Source organism: Aspergillus pseudotamarii (assembly GCF_009193445.1).
Source record: "Aspergillus pseudotamarii strain CBS 117625 unplaced genomic scaffold BDV38scaffold_139, whole genome shotgun sequence".
In the NCBI taxonomy this organism is placed as follows: domain Eukaryota; kingdom Fungi; phylum Ascomycota; class Eurotiomycetes; order Eurotiales; family Aspergillaceae; genus Aspergillus; species Aspergillus pseudotamarii.
In genome coordinates this window covers 16,119-38,258 of record NW_022475153.1, presented here as the reverse complement: position 1 = coordinate 38,258, position 22,140 = coordinate 16,119, and the positions used below count along the sequence as shown (strand labels likewise).

General features: G+C 45.2%; 7 protein-coding genes across 7 annotated transcripts; 4 read left to right on the top strand and 3 right to left on the bottom strand.

The window, feature by feature from the left end:
- Nucleotides 1–1,385: 1,385 nt before the first annotated feature.
- BDV38DRAFT_290986 (SDR family NAD(P)-dependent oxidoreductase) lies at nt 1,386–2,307 on the top strand (the record flags this gene model as incomplete). The annotated part of the gene is made up of 2 exons (XM_032061619.1): nt 1,386–1,845; nt 1,900–2,307. The coding sequence occupies 2 exons, from the start codon at nt 1,386–1,388 to the stop codon at nt 2,217–2,219; spliced, it is 780 nt and encodes a 259-aa protein (XP_031906952.1). The 3' UTR covers nt 2,220–2,307.
- A 389-nt stretch (nt 2,308–2,696) lies between these two features.
- Nucleotides 2,697–4,606, bottom strand: BDV38DRAFT_266017 (DUF2786 domain-containing protein). Its single transcript, XM_032056409.1, has one exon. The coding sequence runs from the start codon at nt 4,530–4,532 to the stop codon at nt 3,315–3,317; it is 1,218 nt and encodes a 405-aa protein (XP_031906951.1). The 5' UTR covers nt 4,533–4,606; the 3' UTR covers nt 2,697–3,314.
- A 1,848-nt stretch (nt 4,607–6,454) lies between these two features.
- Nucleotides 6,455–7,132, top strand: BDV38DRAFT_289227 (uncharacterized protein; the record flags this gene model as incomplete). Its single annotated transcript, XM_032061204.1, has 2 exons — nt 6,455–6,848; nt 6,936–7,132. The coding sequence occupies 2 exons, from the start codon at nt 6,455–6,457 to the stop codon at nt 7,130–7,132; spliced, it is 591 nt and encodes a 196-aa protein (XP_031906950.1).
- Nucleotides 7,133–8,599: 1,467 nt separating this feature from the next.
- On the top strand, nt 8,600–9,700 carry BDV38DRAFT_266015 (aldo/keto reductase). Its single transcript, XM_032056408.1, has one exon. It carries the CDS (start codon nt 8,622–8,624, stop codon nt 9,591–9,593), a length of 972 nt encoding a protein of 323 aa, XP_031906949.1. The 5' UTR covers nt 8,600–8,621; the 3' UTR covers nt 9,594–9,700.
- A 650-nt stretch (nt 9,701–10,350) lies between these two features.
- BDV38DRAFT_276422 (uncharacterized protein) lies at nt 10,351–12,459 on the bottom strand (the record flags this gene model as incomplete). The annotated part of the gene is made up of 14 exons (XM_032058212.1): nt 10,351–10,436; nt 10,499–10,719; nt 10,777–10,947; nt 11,041–11,105; nt 11,135–11,292; nt 11,329–11,502; nt 11,533–11,584; nt 11,624–11,643; nt 11,677–11,763; nt 11,874–11,913; nt 11,978–12,025; nt 12,056–12,135; nt 12,192–12,299; nt 12,366–12,459. 14 exons carry the CDS (start codon nt 12,457–12,459, stop codon nt 10,351–10,353), a joined length of 1,404 nt encoding a protein of 467 aa, XP_031906948.1.
- Nucleotides 12,460–15,279: 2,820 nt separating this feature from the next.
- On the top strand, nt 15,280–18,273 carry BDV38DRAFT_289224 (uncharacterized protein; the record flags this gene model as incomplete). Its single annotated transcript, XM_032061203.1, has 15 exons — nt 15,280–15,294; nt 15,360–15,571; nt 15,630–15,756; nt 15,841–15,966; nt 16,018–16,112; nt 16,161–16,288; nt 16,349–16,422; nt 16,475–16,602; nt 16,651–16,768; nt 16,827–16,944; nt 17,000–17,264; nt 17,324–17,378; nt 17,428–17,647; nt 17,708–17,904; nt 17,965–18,273. The coding sequence occupies 15 exons, from the start codon at nt 15,280–15,282 to the stop codon at nt 18,271–18,273; spliced, it is 2,187 nt and encodes a 728-aa protein (XP_031906947.1).
- A 1,005-nt stretch (nt 18,274–19,278) lies between these two features.
- Nucleotides 19,279–21,841, bottom strand: BDV38DRAFT_289223 (fungal specific transcription factor domain-containing protein; the record flags this gene model as incomplete). The annotated part of the gene is made up of 5 exons (XM_032061202.1): nt 19,279–19,332; nt 19,381–19,470; nt 19,526–19,767; nt 19,824–21,138; nt 21,212–21,841. The coding sequence occupies 5 exons, from the start codon at nt 21,839–21,841 to the stop codon at nt 19,279–19,281; spliced, it is 2,331 nt and encodes a 776-aa protein (XP_031906946.1).
- Between the last annotated feature and the right edge of the window lie 299 nt (nt 21,842–22,140).

The following is a 22,140-nucleotide window of genomic DNA, read 5'->3' as shown; positions in this document are numbered from 1 at the left end:
AATTTTATAGCTATAATATTATACTGTTTATTATATATTTTATAATTATTTATAAAAATTTTAATTCTATTTTATAACTATTTTAAAAATATTTTTTAAATATATATTAACTATTATATTATATTTCTATATTTATAGATTTCTATATAAAATCTATACAAAATTTAATATTATAACTAATAGTTAAAGAATAATATAATAACTATTATATAATTGTAGAACTGATTTTTATTTTGTTTAAACTACTAGTAACTATCAAAAACTGTCTAAAACTACCGATAAATTAGTCAGCGACCTAATGTTGCCAACCCCCCTGTCCACTATGTATATTCCTGGGTGACCCTCCAGTACGCCGGGGCGACTGTGGAACACGAAGAATGGCCACAGCTCACTTTCCATGGTCATGCTCATCCCCCCAACCTCGATAAAAGACATGAGGAAAATACTGGAAGGAGATCATGGTGGATAGAATGAGGTGTGATAGGAGGCACATCGAACATATGTACATTTATGCGGCAGGTTTGAACCTCCTTTAGCTTGTGGTATGGAATGGAAGGTCTGACATCTCACATATATACTTAGTCTTTCGAGATGTAATATTATGCAAGAGTTGCGTCTCGATGGCTGTCTCTAGAGAGGAAGTAGAGAAAGAAAAGTTGATGACGTAGCTAATTGGGTTTTGTATATAATAGACTGCCCAAGGAGCGAGACAGATGGAAAGATGATTCCGTAAAGATCTAGAATCTACTATAGGAAGATGAAGGTGTTAATATAGACAAGCCCATACAAATTCCCTCAGATCTTGACAAAGGGATTAACGGAATAACGGACCAAGAACAATGGAATATTGGCAAGGGCAAAAAGGTGATTGCCATTTGTCGCAGGTGAACCATTAACTCATCTTTTCGACATTCAAGAAGCCTTTTTAGACAATCCTTTTGCCTCCCAGTTGAATAACTCTTTCATAGGCGGCATTAACTGGTTCTCGTTTCAACGGACGAGGTTCCGGATATAGGGTTGAGGGAATCCCCGGGTCTCTGCCTTAGGAATCAATATACCTGCGGACTGAATACGCAAATACGACAGCCGGGGCTCCCCACACCGTTGCAATTGGCCAACCAACGGCCCTCACTGAAGACTGTTATAAAAGTATGGTCCACATACACGCCAGGGGAATGGCTGCACGGCACGGCTCGGGTGGCCTATTTTCGGCAAAATAAAATAACTTTTAAGATTAATGAAAGTATGCCCCATTGATGAATCTCGTATCCGAATACGAATGTCGTATAGGGGCTCAGTGATATAAAAGAAGGAGGTCCCATCCATTGGTGGTTTCCGGTGTGATGAGTGCACAGTGACTTCTATTTCACCTATTTCACATCAATATGGCTACCTTATCCGGAAAGACTTGCCTTGTCACTGGCGGAGCCGGCGGGCTGGGCAAAGCTATTGCAACAAAATTCCTTGAGGCCGGAGCCAACGTGGTGATCTGTGACATCAATGACGATCGACTTCAACAGGCCTCCGCGGAACTTTCTGTAAAAGGCCCATTGAAAGCAGTGAATGCCGATATTACCTGCGCTGCAGCAGTGCAGGCCCTTTTTGACACAATCGTTTCCGAGTTTGGAAAACTAGACATTCTGATCAACAATGCTGGGATCATGGACCGTTTTGACCCGGTTGGGGATTTGGATGAGGAATTGTGGGATCGCGTCATGGCTGTCAATCTAACGGCACCTTTTCTGCTAAGCAGATTGGCTGTTCGTAATATGCTTGAGCAGCCGAACCCAGATGGTTATATCATGAATATTGTGTCGTTGGCGGGCAAAGCTGGTTGGACAGCTGGTATCTAACCTTCGCCCTATTGCTACTCTTCTTATAACGCTAACGAATGCTTAGGTGCCGCATATACCGCAAGTAAGCATGGACTGGTTGGTTTAACCAAGAATACAGCCGCATTCTACGGAAACAAGGGTATTCGGTGCAATGCGTTGATGATGGGCGGTATGGCTACCAATATCACCGAGGCATTTATGGCAGGCGTCAATGAAGAGGGAAAGGAGAAAGTAGTGGGCATTATGGGGGCCCTGCAGTCGCCCCTATGTGACTTAGATGAGGTTGCAGAAGTGTGTGTCTCCATGACATGCGGCAAAGGGAGGAGGCTTATCAATGGTGCCTGTATTCCGGTTGATCATGGGTTTTCGGGAACGGTTGGCTAGATATAACGGGCTGCATTTCATTTCTTTATACCATTTACTGCCCGCAAAATGGGCACTGCCTTTATCGAGCTTGCAGGTTAAAGGTGGACCTTTGTATATAACCCAATCAAAGACATTAGAATGTGCCCTACAAACCAACAGTAGTAGAATATGTGCTATTTATTTATACTATATGATCTCAGATTTGGCTGGATAGAGTATGCTTCAATATCTAGGCCTGTTAAATACCACGGTCTCGAGGATATGTCACTCAGAATAATTATATCCTGTTATGGTGCCTTCTTCGCTAGAGATACGTTACCTAGACTTTGTATATTTTAATCGATAGGGGCGCTGACCTAATGTATACCGTTGATTTCCTGGAAGATATACGGATTTCCCATTTCCCTGCTAGCTTTCTCTGTCATACATACATAGAACAATATATGCCATATGCAACATATCAAGCATACGAATCCTCTGACTGAAGACCTTTCCCTCAACAACACAATACCATCACCAGTGTACTCATACAGTATGATCAGCATCAGCTATTATATGATTGATTACATATTACGTTCCTGTTTAAGCCACTTATCAAGTCACATACAGATTAGATAAAGCTTTGAAAAATGTTAATCTCGTAGCATAGTCTTCTTGTTGTTCCATTAGACAAGGCAGGGATTCCATATTGTTAAGAACCATGCTACACCAGGACCTCATCCAAGCACATAGTGACCAGTTCCCTATCTTAGTTAGGATAACTTTAGCTGATGGCCACGACAAATTTCAGACGGGTATCATCAGCAGGTTATCCAAACTGGCTATCGTTATCCTACTGGATGCTCATGATTGTTCGATGGTCTTATGTTTATAGCCGCTCATTCTACGATAAGTAGGACACAACCCCTGGGAACATACGTGGTCTTGTTAGTTCTCAGTGGCTTATTAAAAGGCCATTGCAAGGACTATTTCAAACACTTAGCGCCACAAAGGATGCAGAGAGGGCATACAACTAGAAATGAGGGTCTGGACAAGGAATAAATTGATCGAAAGCTTAATAGAATGGACAGCTTTGCGGCATGTACTGAGCGGCAGATTAAGTGTTTGTTTCGCTCATTCCAACCTTCGCTGACGAAAGTCAATCTTTTGACTGTCTTTCCATCCCTCTCGATAGGCAGAGGGGTCTCGGGGGAGTACGCGACGTGCCTTCGCATTACGCAACTTGATGTTGCGCTTCTTGAGGTAATCGTCCGCAACTTGCACTGATGTGGCGCGAAACCGTACTAACTGTGTCTCGGACGCCCAAGGAGAGCTCGATGTGACCTCGTCCTTAACAGACGGATGGTTCTCGTTCAATGGTTCCTGCTTTACCGAAGTCATTGGGATACTATTAGAGACACCAGTTTCGTTAGGCTCTCTTTTAATAATTTTGTTGATGTTGTCATCCACATCCCCTGTGAGATCGATAACATTCTCGTCATTTTCGTCAAAGTCTGCCATCCCCTCTTTGCTATTCATGTCGCGATGATCGAATGAATCTAGAGGATTGAAGGACTCATTAGGCATGCCGTTCATGTCTGGGAAGCCAAGTCCTTCATCCTGTGACTCGTCCTCTGATTCAGTATAGTCTACCGTCGACGAAGGTAGGTCACGGAGCCTTTGAAGTTCACGCTCACGTTCCATGGCCTCTTCCCGTTCTTTGGCGGCAATCATATCTAGCTCTTTCTTCCTTGTCATCTCGAGTTCAATCCTTTTCTCCCGGTTGGCCATGGCAACGAGCCCATCAGCGACCCCAATGCGGTAGCTGAACGTGGCCGAACCACCCTTATATGAGCATGCCCAGTCCAGGATCTTGTTGTGCGCCATCTCAAAGGCTTCTGCTGCCGTGACGGTATTTTCCGCGATACCAAAAAAGGAAAAAGCAATACTTGTTTTGTAATTTATTGAAAAGTATTGACAGTCAAAAAACGTACACATAGCACGTGCCAACTTGCCCACGAAAGTCTCCTTGACGACTCGTGCTGTACGGTCCTTAACGTTGGTGATCAGCACCACGCTCCTCCCTGCATATTGTGCTTTGTTTTCATCATCACTATTGGCTAGTAGATCGGCTTGGGAGACATTGTACTGGGCCATTAGCTTCTGCGCGAGGAAAAGGGCAGCTTTAGCTTCCAACTCCGTAGTAGTCTCATGGCGAGCTTTTCTTAGACATTTATAGATTCTAGCAAGGACACCTTCATCCAATGTTTCGCGTGTATCTTTTGCATTAACCTGAGCTTTTTTCCCCAAGGTCGCCTTTTGTAAAGGCTGTCTCTGTGCTTTCGGAGCCATCTGGGTCGGATTCCTGGGGAAGTGCGGGCAGTAGGCTTGAGGGGATTTTGAAGAGATATTCCCTAGGTAAATAGGATTCTGGGTTTATGGCGTTCGGGGAAGTGCGTTGATCCCGTCTATTTAGAACCCGTGGCTGCCTGTTGGCGACCCCTGTTCGGACGAGGCTGAGACGTTGGCGAGTCATGTAGAATGACTGCGCCGCAATGGGGATCGTGGTGTGAGTGGTGGCCGAGGTTGAACACCTTCCCTATCCGTGATGGTCTGGATTCCTAGTGTTGAAAGTTCGATATTACCTAGAATCTCTCCACTTAAAGAGAACCAGGGGGCTTAGCCTATTCCTTAATCAATGCTATACAGTATAGCATCCAAACTGGCCACGATAGCGGTTCTCAACGAACGGGATACAAAACCCGCTGAAATAGTTCGTCTGGATTGAATTCCAACGCAAAAACTACCGTAGAACCCAAAGACAGAGAGATTCAATGAATATATTATATAGTATTATTCATCTATACTACATTTATCAATTAAAGAAAGTTGATCCGGGAAACCCAGCACACGGGATCCCTCGATATACTCTATTTATCAAGCCAGCTTGCTTCCAACGAAATTGCAGTAAATGGGGTTAAGCCGAGGTTCCCGGTAATATCAATTGCTAACTAAAACCTTGGTATAATACTATTCATGTATGGATGTTCTATACTGCCCTAATTAAATCTAAAGTGAAAAAGGCTCGCCCCGTCGCCGGTCCGATGCACGTTGCAATCCAATGGCATCGAAGGATTGCGGTCACCCATTATGCCTCATTTATACAAGCTAGCAAAGAGGTTTTGAGCAGGCTGAGTCGGGCGCCATGCGTAAATCTGGAAAGGTTATACAATCGTTTGACTGATGCTATTGGAACTAGGCTTCAAGTTTAGCTTACCTATCTCCTTCCACTTCTTAGCAGGTCGGATTAGGTGACACACAATGTTGCTTCCTGTACAAGAAATTCCTTTTACCCTAGCTTTTTTGCCGTATATAAGAGTACCCATTTCTCGCTACATTCCTTCTCTATGCTTACGGTTGAACATCTCAAGTCATTGCCATCTCCAGATAGTCACCCTTCCTTCTCATCTTTCCAATACGTGTGCTGTGCTTTCTGAACGTAACTCATTATATTAGCAAGGGATAGTTCAACCGAGTTCCACTTTAGTACTCTATTCTGGCCTAGTGAGTAGAGAACAGTAAAACCAGGCCTGTCAGATCTGCCTTTGATAGTACGTGACCTCTTCGTGCATATAACACGAGAGCGGGATCAAAGAATATAAGTTGTAGCATTTCCCTCCTGCTGCTCACAGGATTGAGAGGAGTTTCAGTCAGGTTTCTACTTATACCGGTGTAGTCCTGTGTCATGAATAGCAATTCTGAGCTCTCGATGAACTCCCATCGGGTGCATACCTTTGTGTCTATTGTATACAAACTCATTTCTCCCCACAGACTCCTATTATTCACTACAAACACGAGGCTATCTCTATTTCAGTCCATTGGGATGAGCCGTAGAGGTTTACGTTTTCATCAATACTCATTTACTAAATTGCCCAATCTCCACTGCGAGTTTACCTTGATTTTGTTAGTCATCTTTATGGACCAAACTAAAGGTACACTACAAACAAACGATATTATTTCCATATGCAAGATTTGAAATGTTAAAGTATTGTTGACACGGAGCATTTGATATGGGCGCTCCCTCGATATAAGCAATTTAGTAGGACGGATTGCTTATAACGTGTTGCAAGAGGGTTTCAACTAACGAGGTTTTCAGTCCAGCGGTAAATTCTCTTGTCGCGTCGCGTCGCGCGGACAAATAACAATCAACCCTATAAGGATTGAGCCAGTGAAAGAAACCACCAACTGCATTCTAAATTCCCACGTTTGACAAAATGGCTCTTTCAATTAAGGAAATGCCTCCCCAAGACGAACAATTCGAACTGCTTCTGAACGCTATCGACTCAGCGTCGCGTGATACACTCCAGGCAGTTCTAAAGGTCATGTGTCGAGGTGATCAATCTACCAGGGACCGCGTCTCGAAATCACTTCTCATTACCGAAGACCAAGTCCCTATAATTGCAAGTGAGGATGAAGGAAGTGATGGAGAGGAGAGTGGGAACGAGGAGGATGCGGAATCAGAGGAAAATTCACGGTCCAAGGAAAGAAGGTTGAACCAGAAATTTTCAGGCTCCAAGCGACTTCGACAACGTTATGCCTATTGCGAGAACTGTGACAAGGAGTTTGACGTCACGCAAAATACAAATACCAGTTGTAAATTTCATCCAGGTTAGTACTAGTCTTTTAGCCTTTTTTCTTTTCTTTTTCTTTTTTTTGTCTTTTTGGTGCTGTTGAAGGCTAAAAGTTATACCACAGATTACTGCCACCCCGATGGAGAATTTTTTGTGGACGATGACCAATATGATAATGGTGATTATGATAATGGGGAGGCTCTCGAGGAGTTCCCAGAGGGTTATATCTATGAGTGTTGCGATAGACGTGCCGACGAGGAGCCCTGTACCGTTGACAAGCATCGCGAGCGCATATCTACTAAAAGACAAAGGCTCTACTGAATTTTACTCCTCGCGGAGCTCATTCAAATGTACACTACCTATCTCCCAAACTCCCAAACATAGACGGTCTAATTTGCTCCTTGTGTCAATACGAAATTGTGCAGCCTGGATCGGTAAAAATCACAGCTTGTATACAAAATTTAGACTACGAATTGCCTCCTTATCGTCACTGGTTATGGTTATCAAGGCTAGAGACTTATACCTTAACCACTAGAAATTAGAACTATCCAACTATATCATCAATTTCTGATCCCCGCTTATAACCTTACCGCGTGCAGCATTTTATCTCGAATCACCCCCCCTAGTCCATCAAGTAGCCCTACATCCAATCAAACCCTAAATAACATCTCCCCAACACCTTGACGGCACTAAATCTTATTCCAACCTCTCTCCAATTTATCATATTTACAATCACAAAAGCGTATAGAATGCAAGGAACATGAGTATCCCTACGTACTAACATAAACCAAGCAACGAGCACTGTTTTCCACAGCTAAGCCAGAATACCCTAAGATAACAGCTGCCAACGACATAACTCAACCACAAACAGCGGAACGTGTTGTTGTAGCTAAGCTGGAGGCTCATGCACTGCGTCAAGATCATGCATATGACAGGGTGACTGTGGTGTTATCGGCTTCCAAATAGGGCTGACTCTATTCCATTCTAGATTGACAAGCTTAAATTCCCTTGGCAGAGACTTCATACCTGTATGGGGGGAGGGGGGCGATTGTGTTGTGAGAGCGCAGTAAGAATCTTGGTTTTTGTATCCATTCCACGGTAAGTGTCTGTGATCGTAGTGCGAGGACCACCTGGGATGAGGGGCATGAAACCCTACTGTAACCATATCTACGCGATTCTGAAGTAACCAGAATTGGTCTATTCTATTGGTTGTTAGGGTGGATAATTTGCGACGGAGTATATTGGGCGGAGACTTGTAAGGGCATTTGTGGAGCTACAGGCAACACTCGCATATACGCCATTCGGGTATGCACGGACTTTGGGAATAGAGTCTGGCCCCATCCTGCGACGTAAATAGTATAGTCTGACAGAATAGCGACTAACATAATATCTTGGTTTTCAATGAGGATGCCCTAATGATTTATCCGGTGTGATTAGGCTACTCCGACTACGCAACCCGGCGATTCCAACAACTGGCCCAGGCATCCGCCACACACGTGTTGAAACACAGAGATATAGGTCGATCAATGACTTTATTAGTAACGGACCAAGAGGGGAAGAAACTGAAGATCCACATTTCGTATAGGTTACAACGCCAACGCAATCGGACATAAGCCATTATAACGACTTGACCTTAACCCCACCTAACTCCGACCACGGTGGTTACCAGATATAAAGCCAAGCTACCACCCGGCCTCACCATGCATCTAGTAGCTTCAAGCAACCCTCACCCAGTATCAATCCAATCATCATGAAGTACGTACGCCTCGGAACTAGCGGACTTAAAGTCTCCCCCATCTGCGTGGGCTGCATGAGCTTCGGCTCCCCGGGCAAGCCCTTAGAATGGACAATCCCGGAAGAAGAAGCCCTCCCCGTCCTCGACCACTGCTACCGGTCGGGCCTCAACTTCTACGACACAGCCAATATGTACTCTAATGGTGACTCGGAGGTTATTCTCGGAAAGGCAATCAAGCAGTACAACTGGAGCCGCGAGAGCATCGTCATCGCCACCAAGGTGTGGGCGCCTGTCGGACGGGGCTCGGAGAGACCACTTGGCATGTCCCAAGAGGAACGCGATAACAATGGATATATAAACCAGTACGGATTAAGTCGGAAACATATCTTCGACAGCATTGATGCAAGCCTGAAGAGGCTCGATCTGCCGTACGTCGACCTGCTGCAGATCCATCGCTTTGATCCCAATACATCGCCCAAGGAGACCATGGAGGCTCTCCACGATGTCGTGAAGTCCGGAAAAGTCCGGTATATTGGTGCTTCGTCGATGTTTGCGCACCAGCTGCTAGAGTACCAGTACACTGCTCGGATGAATGGATGGACGGAATTTATCACGATGCAGAATCTGTATAACGCTGCTTACCGCGAGGAGGAGCGGGAGATGTTCCCTGCGCTCCAGAAGTTCGGGATGGGCTGTATCCCCTGGAGCCCCATTGCTATGGGGCTTCTAGCAAGGCCATGGAATAGCAATGACACTGCTCGTGGGGAGTCCCTGAAAGGCGGCTTCATGGGAAACCCTTTCACTGACGCGGATAAGAAGATTAATGAGAAGGTTGGAGAGATTGCTGCTAGCCGTGGGGTTTCCATGGCTACTGTTGCGCTCGCTTGGGTGTTGTCGAAGCCCTTCATCACCTCGCCGATTGTGGGAATGAGCAAAAAGGAGAGAGTGGACGAGGCTGTCCAGGCTATTGATTTCAAGCTCAGCGAGGAGGAGATAAAGAGTATTGACGATTTGTATGAGCCTAAGAAGATTATGGGCCACAGCTGAATGGGCGTTCAGCATATATCTACCCATGTCAGCTAATGCGTCCTTCGGGGGCTTGAACATCCAATGAGATGAAAGCAAAAACTCCAGGTCTCTGGCTATGTATCTAATAAAACAATCCACCAGTTTACAGACCTTCATTTTTATATTGATTTCTTAATTTTGAAGCCATTTTTGCAGTTTTTAAGGATGTTTAGTAACAGCTGATCATCAAAAACCAGAGGAAGTAAAAGGAGAGGAGGGCTCACATCCACAACAGTCCTCCCCCTTTCATAGTCTTCCATCGTGTCACCGATCCTATGCCAATGTGACCTGACTACTCCATTATGTCAATTTGTCAATCCGCTTCTTCTAAGTCCTAAGCCCGTTTTACGGATGAACTCCGTCTCAAAGCTACAAGGAGCGAATTTCTGCCGAGACCCATTTTTGCCGGTATTCCTGTCGTGGTTCGTCTCGTAGGTGGGACTATATATTCCCCACTAAGCAGTTCAGAGATCGCCCCATCTACTGGGGTTGCGGAGGGCCATTGAGTTTCTCCCAATTGACCAGATGCCTCTGAGTGTTTGTGTGCCAAGGAGCAGCCCATCTTTTGCCATTCGCCAAGTTCATGCGAGGTGGCTAGAGTGTCTGAATAATTGGGCCCCAGTACCCGTTTCCAGATCTCTACTATCTGAGCTACCAACTTCTCTGCTTCAGTATATTTACCGTCCCCTTGCAGGCAAGTTTGAATATTATCGATAATGTTAAGATATCTCTACGGCTACTGTTTGAAATCACATTTCTCTTGCGGTGAAGATATGTGTGCTAAATATTCACACCACATCTTTCGGTTATTGTAGTCATTATCTGGGAAACTCAATTGAAATCGGTCCGCAGTTTGCAAGATTCTTTAACAAATCTGTTTGTACTTTGCATCCAGCTCCGAATGGCAAGATGGATGAGTTGATTCAGACGTATTAGCGGACTCTCTGCCTGGGTACTTATAAAGAAATATGCTTTGAGTAGGCCTATAGCCTTGATATAGTCATTTTCCGATTTAGCCGGAGGAAGGAGGGACTGCGGGACAGACCGTGTACTGAGACAACCCATAAATAACAAGTACTGACCTGCTAAGGGACTTGATTTCTGGCTTTATTTGATTAATACCAGCCATGCTTTCACCACAGGGTTTTCTATGTCGTCGTACCGTCTGTCGTCCTGGAAATTCTCACTCAGTAGGTCGATTATCTCTGATTCCAGTATCCGCAGGAGCTCGAGGTTCTTATAGATAGTGATCTCATTTTCGTTAATATAAGCGGCAGCCTGAGTGATTCCCAATGGCAGAAAGGCAAGTTGCTCAAGAAGCGTGATAGCAGTGCTATTACTGTTACCAGCCAGCGGGTCACTCCTGATCAGCAAACTTTGCAGCACCTTCACTCCAGTCTCCTTGTCCGGCTCGGAGATAGCTAACACATAAGGACGTGCCAATATCGTAGCTAGTGCTTGATTGCGTGTGATGAAAAGGATATGTCCTTTCTGGCTTTTGGGAGGAACCGCTTCAATACTGGAGCACTGTTACTATCACAGAACCACACATCTATATCTTCAGCATAGTCAAGGATTAAAAGCCATCTTCCTACTTCTTCCCGACTTAGGTAGCTTTTCACTACATCTTTTGCCTCTTCTAGTCTCTCTCCAGTCATTCCGAGTTTCTCTGTAATATCTTTGAAGCCCTGTTCAGTGCTATCATAGCTAATACAAAGAATACAGAAAATTGAGCATTCCGAATCTCTTTCTATAGTGCGATAGGTCAGTTCAACTGCGATGTGGGTCTTCCCAATTCCACCCAATCCACATATAGCTCCTGGATAGGCCGGTTTTTCTTGCCATCCAGGCCTCAACCTTAGAAATCTCATATCCTCGGCCCAAAAATCTTGGGTTCTTAGTAAATAGTATCGTCCACACTGTTCTCGTGGGTCCAGCCATATATATCTTGTCGTAGTAAACACGAAGCGCTATTAAAATAGCCTTGGCATAAGCAGGAGAGTAAGCACGACGGATCCTTGCCACTGTTCTTGCTTGTGTGGATCACAGTAGTAACAGATACCTTGTATAATGAGTAACAGTAGTTTGTCCATGAGTCCAGCAGCTTCCGTTTCAAAATATAGTATGTCTTGGCCATGGGCAATGGAGTCTCAGGTTTTCGCATCTATCACCACTTGATCTTCGGAAGCAATCCGCCCGTAGTAAAAAAAGACTTCTGGCCTTTTCGCTTAGGTCGGTCTACAAGCTGAGTTTTATCACACGCTGAAAAGTCTTCTCCTTTGCCCTTGTGATTAAATGCCTCTTGGAACAACCAGTCATAGTCTGACCGTGCAAATTATGTTCGTTTTCCTTCTCCGTATTACTTCCGTCAATATCGGGCCAAGCACGCTCTTTCCCAGTATACTGTCGCTCTCTATTTAAGCTGTAGCCTTTAACAATACTTTGGGGGGTTTATCGAGGGATACAGTGTGCTGAAACTGCCCATTCCGAAGTGTCTTACCGTAGTCATACTGGATAACACCTCCCCGTTACCAAGGCGAATATCAGTATTTCGGCTGGGAACCCCTCCTCTAATACCGAATATAAATCTAAATTGGACATTTTGATAGGTGGGCACCAAGCCTGACACAACAGCTGTTGCAGATATTGTCCCATGGACACCAGCACGCAGGCTAGTCACTACCACTTTGAGGGCGCTAATACTGCCAAGTCAATAGAGATTCCGGTCATGCTTTGGTTGAGGTGTAGGACTATGAACCTCATCAAGCATAGCCCTCGTGACTGCTACCTCCAAGGGCAATGCACATATCCATGCCACTGTGTGGTCATCATGTACCAATCTCATTTTGTATGCCATCTATTGTTCAGGAACATCGGCCGATCTTTGGAAAGGTTAACTATTCAATGTGCTGTTCCTCAGTAAAATCATGAAAGAACTGACTGGCATCTGCGGATGTACAGGCATGGTAGAAAATTACTATTGAGACTGCTGAGACTGAAGATGGAGGGGTAAAGCAAAGAAAGCGCTTATCTACCTGCAAGGCTGTAGCGACCTGAGGCACTTCGTAGCACCAGTATTCGCGAGGCTTATAAGTCTATCAGGCCTAGCCATACAGTCGCCTTAATCCTCGCGACCCTCAAGGTGTGTTGATTGTGCTTATGTCCTAGAGCAGTCTAGTTCAGCCGTAGAGAACAAGTTCACTCGTGGGAACCCGTGGGAACCCGTGGGAACCTTGATCAGGCTCACCCCTTCTTTGTTCATGAACGACGTTATCAGACCATAGGAAAGTCTACAGAATAAAAAGGAAACTACGGCATGTGGACATGCTAGAATGCCCTGGGTCCTGCATTCCTTTAAGTAATATGTTGGTAAGGGCTTCCGTCTGGCGCGCTAAGGGGGTTTCTTCCAGGCCGCTAAGCGGGCCCACAACGCCTAGCAAGTGGGAATAGCTAGAAAAGATAGGACAGGAATGAATTCAAGAATGAGTAAGAAATCAGGCATCTTTCCACCATTAAGATAATATTTCATATTTTCTTTTTGTTCTTCGTTGTGAGATATGTTTTGTTCTTTTTCTTTGATACTTGCTACCCGTAGCAAGCACAAAGATGATAGATCTACATGAATAGGACAGGAAGTAGGACCAATCGAGACCAAGGCAGTGTGCTTAATGCCCATAATCATATTCGCATACCCACTTGGTGGAAACGCACAGCAGGCTGCCTATATAGAGCTATTTCATAATTCGTACTGATTTGTGGAAGGTTCAGTTGTATGTATGTTTAATGTCTATTCTACCGTTGTCGTAATATACCCATTCTATTCGGTATTTACCCTAGGAAGTTTGCAGGAGGCCAGGACACATCTATGATTGGACCTCAATAAAATATCCAACCTAAGCGCTGTTCATCATCTGTTCAGGCTAATATGTGAGGATATCAAGCAGAACATGACCACTCGCAAAGGTTTCTATTTTTTGATTTACCTTAAAGTGAAACCTACCCCTCATACTATAGCAAAAGGCAACTGAGAGGCTCTCAAGGACGCCACTGCTAGTTATACAAGAGTTTCATTTTGCCAGGCCTGTACCTATTGTCCGCTATACCAGTTCCTTCGGTTGGTTACCAGCAACACAGCTTGGCTGTATTCGCTGTATCATTAGGTTTGAACCACAAGCATAAAAGGATACAGGCTGATAGCTAGAAACAATAGTGCCACGAGCGCTTGGACCATTGCCTCGACCGAATGATGGGTCACACAACTAATGCATCCTGATTCGTCTTGCTCCCTCTCTGGACGCTTTTCAGGTCGCCATGCATTGTTGGGATACCTTAGGAGACACGCAGATATGTGCATGATGGCAATGACGTGGCTCCATCTAATAGGTAGGCAGGTGCGGCTTCACAAAGGTTACTACTTACGTAAATTATATGCTGGTAAAGTGACCCTTCAACATCAGGCAAAAAATAGATTCTTCTGAACAGAGTATACAACCTGAGGCGCTTCCTCGGGACAAAGTGAGCATCGGAGTAACAAAGGATATAGATGCTTTGAAAGAATTATTGAATTGAGTAGAGCGTTGAAACACCATCCAGTTTATCCTGATTTGCAAGCCAAGGATATTCCTATTCAAGGTGGCTGGCTGACTTGCGCTTGGTCGAAGTTTACTTCCCTCACTCCCACCAGAATATCACAGGTTCCTGCGGTCTACATATACCCACTATTTGGTACAGGCCAAAGAGACCGTAGTTGCATTGTTTCTTGTCACAAAGTTGCTGTCACCCGCATATCAATGAGTTGGCAATCCAGATTGGTATAAATGCAGCGACTTGTCTCAAGTGGGTAGAATGGATAGAAAATGACGGATAATTCGTGGCCTACCATATCGGATGTCATTTCCAACAGTTTTGACTGGATCGCTAAGTATGCCTATAATGTGGGTCTTAGGACTTGGAACTTTCTAACGCAGGCTGAGTGGGGAGCTGAAATTCCACACATTGACATTGGATATAATTTTTCAAGGGACATGAGAGCGGTCACATAGACAATTGCTTATGCAGGGTGTTTACAGTAATGCCATATACTCACCGTGTCCTAGGTAAGATACCTGCCTAGGGGCCTTCGTGCCTAGTGTTATTATGCAAACGAGCTAAGTCTGACAATCTCAATCTTTTGTCAGACACTGCATAAGACACAGTACTTCGCGCAAGGCTACAGTGGGTTTACATTGGAGACCACTTCAGTAATATATACTGGGTAAAAGTTCAAGACAATTCGCTGTCTGAATAGAGAATAACCAGTACAAAGGTTGTGATCCAAATACGAATGGTGTACAAAATGTCCACCGGTTATTACGAGATTTGTGGCATGCAGAAGAGGATCAAGATCAGCATGCTAGTATCCAAGGTTCCCATTTCGCTAATAATGCAGCCCCACGACATCAGGCACTCCTGACCTATGCGCTGCCAGGTTCCTGTAACTCTTTATGGCACTGATCGGAGTATGCGCCAATGCCTTAGATCCCCTTGAGAGGATATTAAAGGGCACTACCCCAGCCGTAGAATTTACTAGAGATTCATCCATCTATCAGATATCCTTTCTCTGAAACATACACCACCAATAACTTGTTGCAAGCGAGACAAGCTTAAATTGTCCGAGTTTGGCACCATGTCTACCATTAATGTACCTATCCCTATACCCCAAACTTTTCAGTGGCCGCGAAGCCCAGGACTAATTCTTTTATTAAGGAAACACAGGGTAATATCGGTTCCGAATCGGAGACAGATCTTCCTATCTCTGAGGATTATGGTCCCGTCATGATTGAGATTCATGTCTATGACCCTGTTTCCAAGAGCACTGAGATGACAAAGTTTGTCAAAGTTGTGAATTGCAATCAAGACATGACAATGGGTGGCATTCGGCAATTGCTCAACCGTAATGGGGCACTAAACTCACGACAGTAAGCATGCTGCAGAGTCACTAAAGTGTCACTGATAGAGTATCCTAATTTCTTCCAGGAGAGCAAGCCCATTTTGCAACAAGATTGGGGCGGTCGCCAGTGAGGAGCTACTTTTCAAGGATTATATAAAGTCCCTTGACCGTGGGCAGAAGGCAAATGGTGAAAGTGGCAGTCAGGACAAGAAGGTATGTGCTACATATACCTGGGCCATGGCTCAAAAGTGGACAACAGCATACACAGAGTTGGGCTTGTTGCTAAACGCAATATAGAGCCAACCCCAATCCGAGGAAGAAGAGCAGACTGTTTGTGTCTACTTAAAGACAGGAAACATCCTCACCGGGATGGACGAGGCAACCAAGGAATATGTCAGACAGAAGCTGGACATTGAGCTAAGAGTACTATGCTGTCTATATCGATCAGCCTCCCCATATGCTAACAACGATTAGAAAGCGGAGCTCGCCAAGGCGGGTGATATTAAACTACCGGATACCTTGTACGACCATAGCAGCTGGATGGCCAAGGCAGCCGACAATGAACCGACGTAGGTTATTTAGCATCGTGAATGCAATTTCCATGTTAACCATTACAGCTATGCTGTCGAAATGTCTGAGGAGCAATGGGACCTCGTGGTTCGGTGCAATTCTCTTCTCCATGGAAGCTGTGTGAGGAAGCCAGCACCAGGCATCCAACGGCCAGTCCAGCGTGCCATGTACCCAGGTATATGCCATGTATCCATGCTTCTTTTTGCTTGAATTCGGGCATCTTACACTCATACAGCATTCACGTTGAAACATCGCCGTTTCCCAGCTCGCAAGGTGAATCTCGACAATAACAATATTCACGTCCCTGATGTAGGTTCCTGAGCCACATTGCCACCCCCCAACCCAAACTAACCTGTGGCAGCAAAATCTGTTTATCCCTCGCTTCATCGTTAATGATGAATCTTACGTTGAGGTCACAGAGTCACAGTCCTCTGTCTCAAGAGCTATTGCCCAAGCATGTCTTTCGGAGATGGCTGCCGAGGCAGCAGTGTAAGTTCGCACAACTAGTTGGCTTTATCAGCTCGCTAACAATCCTAGTGGTGGTGGCTTGTTTGGGTATAGCTTTGGGGCAAAGGGCGCTTATGAGAATGAGGAGAATGCCGCCAATTCCAGTAGGAGTGCTACAGAAAGGAAGATGATGACAATTACCTATAACGTGAGCTATATTCTCTTACGGCATCTGGTTTAGCTGAAAGCTTTGTCTAATCAACTAGTTCCCGCGCGTGTTGCTCCAACTCGATGAAGACAGTCTCGAACTCACGGATGAATGCAGGGATGATGCCCGAAGGGTCGAAACCAAGGACGATGTGCAGGCCTTTAAAGATAAATATGGTAGAGATTGAACGAGCACTTATCATGGCACCCGATGATCTAACATGAAGTCTAGGCTGCTTTTTCACAACGCGTGTTGAGCTTGGTGGCCGGCTTCATGCTACTGAAGAGTCTGAAGCCATGGGTAGCCAAACCATCGCCGAGAGATCCAAGGCGATGAAGTACTCTGCTGGTGTCTCCTTTTCCTCTTCCTTCATGCAGGCCTCTGGCAGTTATAGCTCTGGGTCTGCCACCTCCGGGAGCGAAGAAAGGAGTGAGAGTAAACTCACCAGTACTTTGACATGGGAAGCAAAGGGAGGTGATCCATTATTGTGCAACAAGTTGGTTATGCCTGGACCCCTTCTCTGTGCATTGATATGACAGACTGACACTCAGCTAGTCCAGCTGCATGGTGTAACACAGTAGGTCCGTACAAGAATTGGCGAGTGGTTAAGGTATTATCGTCCCTTTGTGAATACAGAACAGTTGCTGATTGCCGCACAGCAAGATGCCCCTATCGCGATCGAAAAGCTCTTAGTCCGAGTTGACCCGAATCTGGCAAATATCCCGCTTTGTAGAGGTATATCCGAAAAGGTCGACCCTACACCTACGCCACCTGTACCTCCTGGTAGGCGTCAGGGAAAGATTACACTATGCTTCAAACATCAGAGCTCATCGAAGTACCTTACGGTCCGACCAGAACCAAGTCGAGATGCTAGCCTGTGTACGTATGAATTAAGTTCATGAATTGAAATATAGAGGAGGGCACTGACGACATGAAAAGGCAGCAAAATGTTGGACGATATGAATAAACATCCTCACCATAGTTATATTTGGGGTGGGTTGATACCCCTGTTGCGGGACGGACATCCGCGGCCCCTCTTTCTAGAGGCTCCAGACAGCACGGTGCCCAACTCAGTCAACCCTCAGGTGTTCCGAGTGCAGGGGGAGATGTACTTTGACGAAAATGGCCAGGGAAAGGTAGGACTGTATATTCTCTTATATATGGTATGGTGACTAACTCGCCACGGCGTGATTCAGCTGATCAACAATGACATTTATACCATTACCAATACCTTCACAGGCGTGGAGCTCAAATGTACTCCCACATTTCCGGAATACAAAACATCCTATTTGGTGGACATGCCCAATATGCCGCTTGCAAGATGCAAATTTGTGGCTGAGAATATTCAGCGCGATATACTTGACGAAAGCCAGGACTGCAAGGTTCACTGGGAATTTGTGGGCGAGGGAAATAGACCTATGGGAAAAATTGGCTTTCTTGAAGTTGGCACGCTAGGCACATCGGACGGCGTTGATGCTGCGGTGTTTAACCTCCAGTATATGTAAGCGGTGTCGTCTGATCAGACCAGAAGGAATATCTAACCGTTCTCCCTTTTATTGTATCTGATTTTTCCTTTTCCTTTGTCTTAAGATTCTGTCTTTAGATTTGGGGTATACGCAGCCTTCCAGCCGGTAGAAAGCAGACTGAAGGATTCTACTATTAGTATCTACTATATAATTATACCATGATCGACTACTCCCTCCAGAAGTATAGGGTGAATCAAAACCGCCTTTCTGAACCACCACGCACTCAATTTCTTGTCACACCACGAGAATTGACGGACCCAGCCTGCTAAAGTACTCTGCACATAGTTATCCCTGGGTACTGAATGATTTCCGGGGGCTATCAATGGGCCATTAAGGGTATACTTGCTTGTGATTCAGCTTGTCAATCTTGTCTTTTAACTTGACTGGGCGTGTTAAATGGCGCTTGGATTTGGCGAGAATGGCAGCTAATCTATAGAACTAAGCGCACAATTTTCGGACCATTCTTGAAGAGTTTTGGGTTGCATGAGCTTTGGCATTCTTCTGCATGAATACTATACCTGCTTCCCTGATTGAGAAACAATTGCACAAGGATCTTAAGATATGAGTATGCAGGGTGTTATTGCCGTGGTGTTTGCATGAGATGTAGGAAAAGGGAACTAGCTCAAGTATATAGAAAAAGATTAATCCAAGTTCAAACAAATTTGTCCGTTACTAAACCAAAGGTTTGTGTCGCCAATATTTGAAATACTAGTTAATGCAATATCAAGAATTCATAACACAACAACAAGTCTTACTATGGTCCGAATATGCTAGGATCAACATTATTGCTGCAATTAGGGTATAGCCCTTAAGCACAATCTTCTTTTTGAAATTCTATACTGCATTTACAATGGCACGTAAACTAGGTGGGCCCGGGATGCTTAAGCGTTGGGAGGTAGAGCATCGGAGATATTACATGAATATTGGAATAATACACTTTGTACCATATTTAAATCAGCCAGAGACCAAATTACCTAGAATCGATCAGAACGGAATGTCCAGAGCGAATTCTGACATAAATGAATCAATATCAAAGACCTTCACACTTTAGTATACGCAATGTATCCGTAGTCTCAGTCAGCTTACCATGTCCATGTCCACAGATGAAAAGCTTTTGGGCGTAGGAGCAAACGCCTCCAAGTTGGGCCCTGAAGGCGCATGTCGCTCGGTCAGACTCTGTTCCCTGTATCAGTAAAGCACATAAACATGCCATCCATTCTTTGGAACTCACATCGCCTGTTCCTTCTAACGAATTTTCACCGGGTGGCAGCAAGACCGGAAGTCCGAGGCTTCTCAAACACTCCTGTAATTGACCTGGAATATCTGTCTGTATACCCTTTGACTTGACAATAGCGAACAGCAGCACAAGAAGTACATGCTCCTCCGTCTCATTTTGGGTTTGGTCCTGTCTCATTGAGAGTAGATAAAGGGTATCTTCAACCAATTTCAAACTTTGCTGCACTAGGGAAAGGTCTAGGCCAACATTAAGTAAATACTTTCCGAGGCCAAAGTGACTAATATCTGCTCACCTTGAGTCAGCGGTACGACACATCTGTCTGCACCATTAGGTTGTGTCAACCTCAACGTTAAGCACAGGCAAATAACAGAGGTCAGGATGTCGTTTCGATACCAGCGCCCTACAATATATCGCTGTACTGGAGAGAGGTCAGGGTGCTGGTAGAGTCTGAGAATCGAGCGACAAGCGTCCAGAACTAGTTCCTTAGAATGAAGATCTGATCCTGTGTCTTTGAAAAGATCTATTAATTTGTAATGGAGAAATGTACTTTGATGAGTGAGACATAACATCACATGCTGACGCTGGTCATAAGTGCCTTGTTCAAAAGGTTGACCATTTGACAGCACGTATGGCGCTTTCAAAAGTAGTCGGTTGCGTAGGCCACAGGATGCGCAGTGGTCTCCTGTCAATTCAGCTTGTCCAAGGTCATTGCGGTGGGAGCTTACCAAGCGCAGGCGGAGTCCTAACGATTCTGATAGTGCATGCTGGAAGGATGTATCGCTGATTGATACCCTAAAGTCAGGCGTTGGTAGGTGTGTCATGCCAGCCGACATGTCTCGATCGTTGATATTTGATGGGCGGCGTATATTGTATTGGGCCTGAAGAAATGATTCGTGTACACTGGCATGCCTTGAGACATGTATATACAACTCCAAGGCTGTTGTCCACAATCTCCTACGCATCTCGGCGTCAAATATGGACATAGTACCGCCGACTAACTCTAGCTCCTGATGAAACCCCATTATAACGCAGGTTTGTACCAATTGTCCCGCTAGTTTCCAGGCAATTGTTGCTTTCGATCCATCGGTTATGCGAGCCACGACTAGCAAGCATTGGGTTTGGACATAGTCGAGGGACGGTCGGCCCTCTGATGATCTGCAATGTGAGAACAATTCAGCTAGCTGCAAGCCCTGAGATTCTATGCGTTGGAGCCATTCTGGGGAGGCGCCTTTTGAAATACTTTCACGATCGGGGTGCGCAAGTAGCCCGAGTCGAAGAATGATGACTAAATTTGCGATCCAAGAAAGGCTCAACGTCCCTGGTGAGCGCCAAAAGGCTTCGAACTCCTCTTTGAAAGATGGAATATGGATCACACGGTGTGTGTTTTCGAAGTTCTCAAGGTAGACATTCAGCAGAGTACTGGCAAGTGACTTCGAAGGCACAAGGCCACGAAGCGCAGTGTCAATTGATAGCGAAGGGACCACTGATGATAACGGTTCAGGTTTCTGCTTCTTGCCACGTTCACGAATGTGCCTGAATACTTGACTGATCATGTAGCAGATGGGATGACTGCTAGGTTCATTCCGGAGCGAATAGATTTCAGGGAACTGAGTACGATTGAGCGAACACTTTAGTGACCTTTCACATCTTCCAACCTTAATCTATCCTCACAATACTCACTAGATATATTAAGCCCGTCCAATGTCTGTTGGATACAAATTCTGTCTTACGCCCATTCTTCCCTCTTAAATAGCCTTCTGCCTCGAATATCTTGGGAATCTTAGTAGGCACATCAGCAGAAGATGCTATAATGCAGGTATTTGCTGGAACGCTCTGCGGTTGGGCGTGTGGAGATTGCCTGTGGGCTAGACAATCGGCGGTATTCTGGCTTGACTGTAACCGACTCAGGACTGGCAAGTAGGTGTTCAAAAGGGATTCCAGTTTGTGGACACGTGCAGTTAAATCTTCCTGTGTCTCAGCGAGCCTCGTAGGGTTTGGCAAAGGCAGTTCTTGTGACGCTGACGGGGCTGTTGGAGGAAACGATGCATTCTTTGCGCTTGTGTCCCGCTTCTGGGTGGTCGTGGCCGTATCCAGGTCGTCTATGTAATGGCATGAACATTTATTCTTCGAGCACTCCCCACATGGAAGTCTGCGGTCACAGCGAGACCTTCGTCGCCGACATTCAGAGCAGGAATTAATTTGTCGCCGTCGTTTTTTCCTTGGTGGAGCGCCGGCTTTCCCGGACTGGAGGTCTCTTGAAGGATCCCTTTCAGACTCCGGCAATCTCTGTTGAAAGGCAGACTCGCTCATGATTATATGATGTGGCTCCACTTAGAATTTTAATTCCTCCCTTCGGAGAGAACTAAATCATGCCTACTGCAGAATGTGCTGGGGTGAGTCGAGGCGCACATAGCAGCGAGGTCGTATATACGCGGTTGATCCCGCAGTTACGTCGCAATTACGCCGTATTTACGGGAGTCTGCCACCTGCAAGCTGATAGGCTGCCGCATTCCTATACTATAAATCCCAATGCCCTGCATTCTCGTCCAAATTGACATATATGATTTTTTCGTGTATACATGAGTACTAATACAATTTTTCTTTTTTTT

Excerpts from the sequence above, each read along its gene's own strand:
- BDV38DRAFT_266017 (XM_032056409.1), bottom strand. The coding sequence starts at position 4,532 with ATGGCTCCGAAAGCACAGAGACAGCCTTTACAAAAGGCGACCTTGGGG.
- BDV38DRAFT_266015 (XM_032056408.1), top strand. The coding sequence starts at position 8,622 with ATGAGCTTCGGCTCCCCGGGCAAGCCCTTAGAATGGACAATCCCGGAA.